The sequence below is a fragment of the Sturnira hondurensis genome, unplaced genomic scaffold (assembly GCF_014824575.4).
Source record: "Sturnira hondurensis isolate 20B ecotype Veracruz unplaced genomic scaffold, ASM1482457v3 Scaffold0008640, whole genome shotgun sequence".
Classification (NCBI taxonomy): Eukaryota; Metazoa; Chordata; class Mammalia; order Chiroptera; family Phyllostomidae; genus Sturnira; species Sturnira hondurensis.
Genome location: NW_028081271.1, coordinates 20,159,986 through 20,172,165, shown reverse-complemented (window position 1 = coordinate 20,172,165; position 12,180 = coordinate 20,159,986). Strand labels below are relative to the sequence as shown.

The 12,180-nt window shown below is 49.3% G+C and overlaps 1 protein-coding gene across 3 annotated transcripts in view; it reads right to left on the bottom strand.

Moving 5' to 3' along the window:
• The window catches only part of PLEKHA2 (pleckstrin homology domain containing A2), a 69,836-nt gene that overhangs the window by 24,592 nt on the left and 33,064 nt on the right, over positions 1–12,180 (bottom strand). For all 3 annotated transcript variants that reach the window (XM_037055420.1, XM_037055419.1, XM_037055418.1), the window contains one exon: positions 7,778–7,834. In XM_037055420.1, coding sequence (XP_036911315.1) covers positions 7,778–7,834 — 57 coding nt within the window. The remainder of the gene's footprint in view (positions 1–7,777; positions 7,835–12,180) is intronic.

Sequence of the window (12,180 nt, the reverse complement as noted above, 5' to 3'; positions counted from 1 at the left end):
CTGGACACACTGATAGATTTCCTATACATCTACCCTGACTGCTTAACCATGAAAACACACACTTTTCACACGCCCCACGGGGAGCCAATGGAATCACAGAGCATAACTACGTATTAAAGGAAAGGGCATAGGAAAGCAGAAATATTTCTATACTTCCTGTTGTTTGGTTTCATTTTGCTTCTTCAACCCTACCCCTGGCACGTACATTCCTGAGCACGTGCTTGCGAGCCCACCTCTCTGAAGTTCAAATACAATGAATGAATAAAGGGAAGCAACTCATATTCCATCAGGTGCCCACAGAGATTAGGTGACCACCCTTGATGGAGGCTGTACCTCCCTGAAGCAGACCTCCACCACCGGACCTGGGTTTCCTAAGGGGCCAGCCACCTTCCCCCTGGAGCTATTCCAACATGGACCATGTCCATGGTCCATGGCCTATGGACACCAATCCTTCAACCCCTTTCCAGCCAAGGACATTCTCTTTCTCGTTCTCACACAGGGGCCCCAGGAGTGGTTCTTGCTTTAACAGAAGACATGAAGCCAGAAGCTAAAGAAAAATCTTGAGTCAAAATTAGGGTCTCTTCTTGGCTCACGGTTGCTAAGGGTCTGATGTTGACTTGCCCACCAGTCTGTCTGGATCCCCACTCTTGGCTCTAAGGTCTTTCTGCAGACCTGCCCCAATTCCTTCCCAACCAAAAGTAAGCCTGCCCCAAACACTCAACACCGGAACCCAGGAAGCAGCCTATCAAAGGAAGGACAGGCAGTAGAGCCTGAGCTCTGGTGCCACAGGACCTGGGCTCAAATCCGAGGCATCCCAGCTGTGCGACCGCCATTTCCTGTTCCATCAAATGGGCATAATAATATCACGTTCTCATAGGGCTGTTGTGAGGCCTGTACGTGATACTGCAGGTGAGGCACTTGCCTATCCTGTCTGATAGAAGGTGCTCAGTAAAGGGGAGACTATTGCTTTTGATACTTCATGTCCTTTGAAACCCCATTTCACGTTGTTTAGCACACACAGTGTCATGCTGGGCACTATGAGCAAAATGCTGAGAGCCTGGTGAGCTTCTCGGGGCTTAAAAAAGGTGTGAGACCTGACAAAAATGCCTGGCCTCCAACATACAGAGGAATATGGCATACTCAACAGAGATATTCGATTAAATGTCTGTATAACATCATCTCAACCTCAATGACAAGTATTTAATTAAATGCATACAACATGACACATAAGTCAACTTCATTAATGTTCCACTTACACATTCATAAAAATTTCATTACATTAGAAAACCTTGTAGCTTTGATTTTCTTAGTTCACAAAATACTTGGGTGCACAAGATGATTGCCAAGAAATTAGAGCCAATCAAAAATTAAATGAGTTACTCACAGCCAAATCATTCCAAAAGTAAAATAATTAAAATCCTTTCAAATATTTTACAGCCAGACAATTATATTTAATGAGAAATGTAAGTATGTTTTGATATGTTTACCACGATGAGAGGGGGAGGCCAAAGGGTCTAAGACAGTCTTTAAATAGTCCTGAAATACATGAAGAGTTAAGCAAAGGTGAACCCACGTATCCTGAGTTCAGACACCAACTACTGAAATTCAGGCGTGCCTTCCCCACTCCCAGGGCCCGCACGCTGGCGCTCCACAGCACCATCGTCCCGGCCCCTGGGCTACCTCGTTTTCCTGAGTGTTAGACCCCAGAATTCACTCTGAACCACAGCGTGTGCCTTTATCCTGCTTGTGTCTGACGTTCTGCTCCATCAGTGACTCATTTTCTTGCAGTACCTGTGTTCCTGTGGGTCCTCACGCCCATGAATGCCCGCGTGTCCTGCCCTTGGCTCCTCTATAACCCTGACCACCAGAGAACTGCCCTGGGCACCCCCACCCTAAGAACCCACCTATCTCTTGGCATCCCTTCTACTTTCAGCTTTGGAAAGGCAATGAAAAGCTAGGTGCTTCGAGACCTTCTCCAGCTTGTTAGGAGACTCTCACTCCCAGAAGCCGACATTTATCATCACCTAGAAAGACCATCACTGTGGGACACTTTTTACCCTGGTTGAATGACAAACGGCCCACTCTGACCACAACTCATCACCAACCTGTACTGCAAGAATGCTACCCACGTGCTCAGTGTGGAACTGACCCTTCCAAAGAGATCGCCTACTTATCATTTGTTCTCCAGTTCTCAGCTGGGGGGATGCGTGATTATATGCACACACATCTATAATTTGCCTCATGGTTTACCAGAGAAGGATTACTTGGCAAAGCAGTTCCTTGCTGAATTAACTGGACATGGGTGCTAGTTCCGCCGCGATGGGCTGTTAAGTCAGTGTTAAGACCCTCAGTGTCTCTGATCAGCTTCCTGATTAGCAAAGCCAGAGTAAAATTCTCATGGTCAAAGAATGGCAAAAAGAAGAAAATGAAATTATATCTACCCGCACTGTGCCCCTCAGAGAGCAGGGCCCAGGTGGGGTTCTCACTGAGAACAGGCAGCTCTGGTCCTCTCCTGACATTCTGGTGATCGTGGAAGCAGAATCCTTGGCCCCTGGGAAGTATACTGCCTCTCCCCACACCCCCACCACAGCTTGGTGATCGAGACAGGCTGTGCAAGGACACAGTGAAGGTGCCCACAACCCTGAGAAGTGTGGCTGATAGACGGACTAGGTAAAGACAGTCAAGTGCAACCACCTGCACCCACCAGGTGGCCTCGACTGCGTGCCTGCACAGTTGTGGTTGACTGGTAGATCCTGGGTTATGCAAGCAGTGGGGGGAGGTCGGGGATGTGAGGGGGGAATGAGCACAGGTCACCCAGAGAGTGACGCAGATGCGACTGCTCCACAGTGACAGACTCTCGGGAACTTGTTCTTATCAGATCAAACGCAGACCACAGGAGCAGCCAGCTCATCGGCGGCAGGGCTCTGCTAGCCAGCCCCACCCTGTCTGTCCTTGGCCGGAAGGAGAGCTGGGGCCCCTCTGGCGCAGCAGCAGCAGCAGAATGAGGTCTAGGGGCCCTGGGGCCACTCTGCCACAGGGCCCTGGGAAGCGCTGCCCTACAAGGTGGCATAAAGAACAGAGGAAGAGAAGAAGCGGCCACCGCACAGAATGACTGGAGGGGCTCTGAGTCCAGGTCTCTGAACCAGTCAGGGCTTCAACGAGCCCTGAAATGAGACAGAATCATGGTGTGTACACACACACACAACATACTCTGCCTGGAACATGAGTCCACACTTTTCATCAGGCTCTCCAAAGGATCCATGACCCACCCCAAAAGTTAGGAATGTGGGCCCCATGAAAAAAGATTCATTTGATGTGAACGCCAAAAAGAAATGTATCTGCTAACTTCCCCAATGGTCAATAAAGAGCCCAAATTTTATAAATAATAAGAGTCTAGCAACCATCTGCTGAGAGGAAGAACCCCAGACGGAGTTCCTAGCTTCCTGCACTATGGTCATTTCATCTGTCTGAGTCAACTATTATAAGAGAGTTCCTGGTTTTGTCTTTAGACCAGTGGACTGAGACTTTCCCCATCCAATCAGAACTACACAATTACATCCTCATTTGTCAAACCAACCATCCAGAATTGTTCTATAACAACCAATCAGGATACATAATGCTGAGGAATTGGGACTGAATGATTTGTATCAATTACAACCATACAGTCCAGTCAAGATGGAGCCGTAGGTACACATGCTTTGCCTACTTGCACAACCGTAAGAAAGATTACAACTAACCTCAAAACCAAAAACACCCAGTACTGCCAGAAAATCGAACTGTATGGAAATCCAACAACCAAGGATTTAAAGAAGACAAATTTATCCAGACAGGTAAGGGGAGGAGAGAGAGGGCCGGGGCAGAGGAGAGGTCGTGGGGTGGCAGCAACCAGCAGAACAAACGGTCCCACATCTACCTGTGGCGGATAAAAACTGGGAGTGACACCTGGGGAGCAAGCAATCCCAGCCCCAGGCCAGACTGCAGAGCCCAGGGTTCCAGGTGGAGGGAAAACAGAGCTTCATAACTTCCGCCTGTGAAATCGTGGGGGTGAGGGCGGTGGAAGAAACTCCCAGTCTCTAAGGAGAGTCCATTTAAAGGGCCCACACTGACTGAGACCCTACGTGAACCCACCCACTCTGGGAACCACCACCAGAGCAACACCTGGAGGGGCACCAGTCACATACAGAAAGCGGGTGAAGAGACTGGAAATGGGGCAAGTGCCTAGCAAGCCTCCCGCAGCCAGGCAGCGGCACTGTCCCCTCTCCAACTCCTCCCCCACATACAGAGCCACAAAGCGGTGAGGTGGGTTACCCCACCCTGGTGATTACCTCAGGCTCCCCTTCAAAGAACACAACAGGTGTGCCAAGACAGGGAGTCAAAGCACTCTACCTAATACACAGAAACAAACACAGGGAGGCTGCCACATTGAGGAAACAAAGAAATATGGCCCAAATGAAAGAACAGAACAAAACCCCACAAAAAGAACTAAGCAACGAGGAGATGGCCAACCTATCAGGCGCAAAGGTCAAACACTGGTGATAAGGATGCTCAGAGAACTCACTGAGTATGGTAAAAGCATAAGGAAAGCAATGAAGGCTGCACTAAGTGAAACAGAAAAATCCATAGGGAACCAACAGTGAAGGAAAAGAATCAAATCAATGACTTGGAAAATAAGGAAGAAAGAAACAGTCAACAAGAACAAAATGAAGAAATAAGAATTATAAAAAGTGAAGAGAGAACAAGACTCTGGGACATCTCCAAAAGTGCCTACATTGGAATCACACAGGTGCCAGAAGGAAAAGAGGAAGAGCAAGAAAGTGAACACTTATCGGGGGGGGGGGGGAAGAAAACTTCTTTAATTTGGCAAAAGAAATACATACAAGGACAGGAAGCACAGAGACTCCCAAACGAGTTGGACTCAAAGAGGACCACACCAAGACACATCATAATTAAAATGCCAAAGGTTAAAGATAAAGAGAATCTTAAAAGTAGGAAAAGAAAAATAGAGAGTTACCTACAAAGGAGTTCCCATAAGACTGTCAGCTGATTTCTCAAAAGAAACTTTGCAGGCAAGAAGGGACTGGCAAAAAGTATTCAAAGCGATGAAAAGCAAGTCCCTACAACCAAGATTGCTCTATCCAGCAATGCTTTCATTTAGAATGGAAGGGCAGATAAAGTGCTTCCCAGACAAGGTAAAAAGCTAAAGGAGTTCATCATCACCAAGCCCTTATTATATGAAATGTTAAAGGGCCTTATTTAAGAAAAAGAAGATGATCAAAATTATGGACATTAAAATGACAAAAAAACTCACAACTATCAACAACTGAATGTAAAAAACAAAGAAAAGCTAAGCAAACTAGAACAGGAACATAATCATACAGAGATATTTGAAGGGTTATCAGCAGGGAGGGGGAGGGGGAATGGGGGAAAAGGTACAGGGATTAAGCGTAAATTGGTTGGTACAGAATAGACGGGAGAAGTTAAGAACAATATAGGAAATGGAGAAGCCAAAGAACTTACATGCACAACACATGGACATGAAGTAAGGTGGGGAGGATTGCTGGAGGGAAGCGGGGTATGGGGCAGAGGGGGAAAAATGGGGACAACTATAATAGCAAAATCAATAAAATGTCTTTTAAAAGAAAGAACCATACAAATGTGGATACCTCATTTACACAAAATGGACCTAATTGGGAACCTGGGGGACGACTTCCTCTATAAAAGACGGCACACCATCAGTTTCTGCCAAAGGCTACATCTCCCCAGGCTTCGCACCGGTCACCTGAACGAAGTGTCTCCATCTTCTAATACCCTTTTCGGGAATTTTGGTTGACAGGAACCACCGTGCCAGGAAGGGCTTCCTTATAGTTATTGAAGGCAAGGCCCTGACAAAACAGGACACCAGCTGTGTCTGGGACCATGTAGAAGGCCACGGGGCAAAGTGAGAAAACTGCACCGAAGGCTGGCACCAATTGTTTTCTAGTTCGCCCAAGAACGGGTTCTGCTTCCACTGATGCCCTGGATAACGCCAAGTCAAGAACTTTCATCTCTGAGGGATGCCATTTTCCCAACACGAGCCCTCAGGGAAGGGACACAGAAGAGCGCCCCTGAAGAGAGGCCACCCACACACCGGAAGGCAGGCTGACACTGTGGGAGGGAACACCTAGGGGTTAATACGAGGTACCTGGAACTCTGAATGGGATGCTGGTACCACTGCTTAATGTTTCCCAGGGAAAATCCCTACAATCTGGCCAGAGTGGAAGGCCCTCAGCAATGTGTAACCTGACCCACGGCAGCTGCGGGTTTTGCAAAGGGCCAATCCAGGCCTGCCTCTGCCTAGTGAAGGGCTAAAAAGCAGGTCCGTCCTTTCTAAACGAGGCCATCTCCAAAGCTGAGAATTCTAAAAACCCTTATCTGAGCTGCATTTATAAATCGCAATTCAGCAAGAGACTGTAGTCACTCTTCCCCCTCCAAAAACCAAAAAAAAAAAAAAACCCCTTCCCAAACACTCTTAGTCAGGCAGGTTTGGGGGTTTCATTTATACTGAGGTTCTCTCTGAATCCTCTTTCTCTGACAATCTCCTAGAGAAGTGACCTAATGAGCTCACAGCAAGTCTGGACAGGAGAGGGGAGGCCACCACGTTTCTCAGCACAAGGCATGCACAAATCTCAAATCTGAGCTTTCAAAGGCCTTCCTTCCCTCTGCCTCTAGGTCATTATCTCCTCGCTCTAGCAGCTCAGAGGCTGCCCGGCAGTCGGCTTCAGCACCTGCCACTCCCCGCTGAACGGCAGGGATGGAGGGCTGGACCCAAGACTCCCAAAGCCTGTTATAAAAAGGAGCCAGGAGCTGTTCCAATTAGGGTCCCCTCCACCCTGTCTCAACCCCCGGGAGAACCTGATGAAGGAAGCACAGGTCCCCAAGAGGCCTGAAGTGAGGGGTAAGTGGGCAGAGCAGGGCTTCCGGAACCTAAGTGCTGGCTGGGCGCCACCTGGCTCTCCTCACTGGACAAAGAGTTCCTCTTTCTGGTGAGGCTCTAAATCTCTGACCTTTTTTATCACTGCTGTTTCACGGGTCAGCCCTGGGGCCTGCTCCAGGGAGGGGCCGCTAAAAGAAGCTGAATTCAGCAGCTACATGTGGGCACCATCAACCAGCCCCACCCCCATCCCCACCCCCAGGTCTCAGCACCTAAGAGGCGCAACTCTCCCCCTGTCTGCACAAACTCGGCCAGGGGGTGGCTGTCAGCCTACCTGCCAGACTCACAGCAGTTACCTAGCTGCTGAGTGGCTTCCGGGTACGTCTGAGCACCTTCTCAAGGCGTTCTTAGCCTTCCCTCCACAGTTCCCCTGTCCACGTGATTGATACAATTCCAGTGCAGCCCCAACCCTTTCTGAGCTGCTCCTGTTTAATCATACCCTTTGGGAGAACCCTTTACCGTCACTAGGGGTTGGTGTTTGGTGTTCTTCCTTGTCCCAATTACCAAAAAAGGTCACGTCTCACACCTACCCCCACCACCAATACCTCCCTTGCTGGAGCTGAGAGCGTCACTGGCTGATGTGTCCCTGGAGAAGGAGGCTGCGGTGCCCCACCCCCAAGAACTTGCTGACGAGAGCTCCACCCACTCCTGGTCAGCAGCTGAGCTTCCACAGGCAGTGGTGAGGAAGGGGGAGCTGCCCAAGCAACACCCCCAGTGCTAACACCCAAAGGATTTGACACTTCCTCTTGTTTAGATACTAAACCTACTTACAGAATATGAATTCCCAGCGCTCCAGACCAACATTACCTTCGAGATGTAGGTCAGCTGCAAAGATCCAACGGCTCCTGCCCCAATTGCCAGGTTCTGGGGGAGAAAAAGTGTTTTTCATTTTAAGAAGGATGCTATGTGAGGCCATGGAAACAGCACTAAGAGACAGGAGACCAGGCCTCTACTTCTGCTTACGCCACTCACTGGCTTCGCAGCCCTGAGCAAGTCACGTACCCATTCTTTAGCTCACTCTCCTCCCCTGTGAAACGGTGGTGATTCTTGCCATTGCACGTGTGCACGAGTGTCACTGACGTCCTGACAGATTAGAGAGAGGCATTCTGGTACAGTGGGTAAAAGTGTGGGCTCCACCATTTGACTGTAAGTTCCGTAGCCACTAACCTTCAGTTTTCCCTTCTGGTAGCAGGTACCTACCTCGTAAGGCGGTTGTAAGAATGAGTGAGTCCACGTAGGAGCACCTGGCACACAGATGACACTGAACAAGTGTCAGCTACTATGTTTTTCTGTCCTGACTAGTCTGATCTCCTTGTTGGCTCGGTCCTATTTTACGCCACTTCAACTTCTTTTCGTAATAATGCGGGTACAGATTCACACAGTACAGAAATAAAAAAGACAGCCGTCCAGTCTGTTTCACAGAACTGTTACGATGTCCATACACTATAAAACACAAAGTGAATGTTTAACTAAAATAGGAAGAAACACACAGGTACCCTGTGTGGCAATATCAAGGTACCCTTGGCACCATCGCTTGGCTTTCTACGTTCTCCACTGTCAGAAATGAAGCCAATGACACAGGGATGGGAGAGGACCAAAGAAATGGCCCATAAACCACACTTGCGGAGTTTCTAATCTGTATCTTGGAAAATCCACGCCCCATGAACCTGAGAGCCTGTCCGTTACTCCTGTATCTCTCAAACGGTTTCCATAAACCTTAAAGAATAACCTTGAAGCACTATTACCCAGGTCATGGCAAAGCAATTGAGGACCTTAGACAATGGGGATTTAATAAAATTCCTAAAGGGTTAACAGTGAAAAGACCTGTCATTCCGGGGGAACCGCCCTTAAGAAATATCCAAGATAAGAGGGAAGACTCCTTCCAGGCCCAATTATCTACATTACTACATGCCCCTTGAAGCAAATGTAATGTGTGGAATGTCCTATTCACAAGAAAATGGACTGGAATAACATGATGCTAAAAGGCCTCTCAGAGCCTTGGAATCTTAGAGGAAGAGATCTAGAAGGAGCACCTCCCTCCTGTTGCAAACGAGGCCATAAATCTAAAGTCTGCCTTTAAGTGGCCGGATTAGCATTTCAGCTACAGATGATTTGATTTGCACATTTTTTTCAATTATACAGTGACTGCATTTTGTTTTGTTTTGTTTTTTGGGGTACCTTCTATTGGATGTAGCCCCTGAACCAGTGTCCAAAAAGGAGCCACCGCACCCGAGGAGGCCCGTGAGCAGCTAGCTGACTGCCCCAGAGGAGAGGGTAAATCTCTCCAGGCGAATGCTCAGCTCCTCACGGAGTGAGATGGCCAAGAGCAGGCCCAGGTCTGCATGGCCTCCAGAGACACGCAGAGCCACAGGCCTCTGCTGGACCCAGAGCACCTGATCACCCCAAGGCCCCATCTCACTCTTGCAGAAACTGACCTGTGAGTGAAGGGATTTGTCCGAGGTAATACTTGGTGGCAGAGCCTGAACTACATACAGCTCAGGTCTCCTGACTTCTGCCCTGATGCCCTGCCAGCAACACGGTGTCATTTGAAAAAGCACAAGCCGTTGGAATTCTAGCTTTAGGACATTACTGCTGTAGGACTGTAGGCAGTAATAAGCCCTGTTTCAGAGTGTGTTGGAAGAATGACGTGAAAACACACACAGAGAGCCGAGCCGAGGTGGTTCCTATCTCCGACCCGCATGCTAATTACAAGATGCAGATGCCAAGTCTCAGGGCTGGTCTTGCACAACTCACTCTCCTGACCCCAAACCACAACCCAAAGGCCTCCAGGGCCCTATCCTGAATTATGAGTGATGAAGTGGGATTTGGGGAACCACTGGGACACTAACCCAAACATAATGACAGATAGGAGCCGATCAGATTTCAACTACTTCATCCCCTCCACCCTCCGCGGCTGCTCCACCCTCGGCGCCCTGCTTCAGAGAGAAAGAGACAGCATTTCTCCAAGCCCAGTTTCCCTGGGGGTGGGGGTGTTCTCCCTGCTTCACCCACAGCCCACCCACGGTCTGCTCCTAGGCTCACGTGTACCTCCTTCCTCTCCAGCACGAGAAGCCAGGAAAATGTGACGAACGTCTGGAAAAGCAGTGTCCCCCCACCATCCTCACCATCCAGAGGGAAATGCATGACAGGAGAAAACAGCCCCAGGATCACCGAGGCTTGATCCAGAGGGACAGGGCCGTGTCCACTCCGGTTACTGGGCCTGGTGACAGCTCACTGCCAGGGTGGCAGCCCCAAGCACTTCTTGCTCAAGGAAGAATGTGCCAACACGCCTGAGTTGTGCGGGCGCAGCAGCCAGCCCAGCAGCCAGCCGTCAGGGTGGGGACACCAGGAAACAGCACCTGGGGAGCGGCAGGGCGTCGCAGACCAGCCAGCTGCCTCCCCCGGCCACCGCCTGTCTCCTGTAGGGCAGGGACGAGACCCCACCTCCACGGACTGCAGCCGGCCCTGGCCTCTGCTCTCACCGATTCCATGCACACCAGTCCTCCTCCAGCTTTGCTGCACCTCGGATTCTCCCAGGGAGCTTGCTTGAAAAGGCCCAGGCTCAAGCCTCACCCGAAAAACACGGAATCAGGATCAAGTGGGATGTGGACAGAACACATCCATTTTGTTAAGATTCCCAAGCGATCCCTTAATAGGCCCAAGGTTGAGAACAACCAGTCTACATGGCAAAATCTAGCCCTGGATTCTGTGTTGGGGTATATATTTCTGTGAATTTAAGTCTGTTCTTACTAGATTTCAAGCACATTGAGGCTCTCAAGTAAAATCTCTGTGCCACCAGGTTTGAGGATCACTTCTGCAGGCACCAGCTGACCCTGCTGGCTCTGCACTGAAGACACAGCAGTTGGTGAAATAAAGGGCCACACCCAGCCACAGCCCACAGAGTGGCCCTGGCTGCTGCACCAGCAGAAAACAGGGACAAGGAAGAGAAGAGCCAGGGAGAGACAAGGGATTCCAACTGCATGCATGGCTGGCAGCAACTGTGCGTGAAAATGTTTGTAAGTCAGGAACAACTTGTACACTTCTGGGACTTCTAAACTTTCTGGAACAATGCAGTGCACACGGCAGGCTCCTGTTTAAATGATGGCTTTATGAAGACAACGCCTTGCTTTTTGCTCAAATGTCCTTCTGCCGCCAAGGACCTCAAAGGAGCTCCCCCTCCCCATGAATGGAAAGTATAGGGTTGTTTCTTTTCCATCAGCAAGCAAAGAGCTGAGGTGCCCAGAGGTGTGACGTGGTAAGCCTTTCTTCTAGAAGCAACAGTTCTTCTTGTTGAAACAGAAAAATTTTCCCAGTGAGAGTAACAAGAAGCATAGAAACGACCAGAAGGCCTAACTATAGATTCATAAATTCGCAGAATGTCAGCATTAAAAGGTTCTGCTGATGCCTCGTCATTCACCACATGAGCCGTTCCACAGCTCAACTTGGGGAAATGACTTCCTCAAGGAGCAGAGAGAAGACAGACAGAACTCACTACTCCCAACATCAATCTGCCGACCGGACAAAGCACAGCTTGAGAAAGGAAGAAATGGACCTATCTTTAGAGTCTATTATACATCAGGCCTGCTGGGAGGTACCTTTGCATATTGTCCCTTAATTCTAACAATCCCACTTTACAGAGGAAGAAACTAAGGGTTGAGCAGGTGAAACAACTTGCCCAAGGTGAGACAGGTACTGAGCCGTCGGGCCAGGAGTGGAACCTAACCCTTCCTGATTCTCGAATCCCATGCACTTTCCTTTCTACCAGGCCACCTCCCATGAGACAATCCTTCAAATGTACAAAGACCTGCTTATTATCTAAGAGTTGATTATCAATGAAAGGTAAATACAAGAGCTGGACCAGCAGGTGACACCAAAAGAGGCCCTGCAGAGTTGCCCAAGCTGGGCAGGGCAAGAACTAGTCCAACTGGCTCTTAGGTGCCCAGCTCCAAAAGACCAGGGATTCACAGGACAAAAGGGGAAGGAGAGATGCTGGTGCCCTCTTACCTTCTCTTCTAACCCTCCAGGGTTCCTAGCAGACAGCAAGGAACACAGCAGGCAGTAAAAACCAGCCTGCTGGTCAACTCAGGGGAGAAGTAGGAACAGAATGTGTGTGGAAATCCCACAGCGAAGGCATGAGCCACCATGGCTGCCCATGGGCTCAAAGCACAGCACAAACCACCAAAAGCCTAAACCAGACACAGACTCTCAGA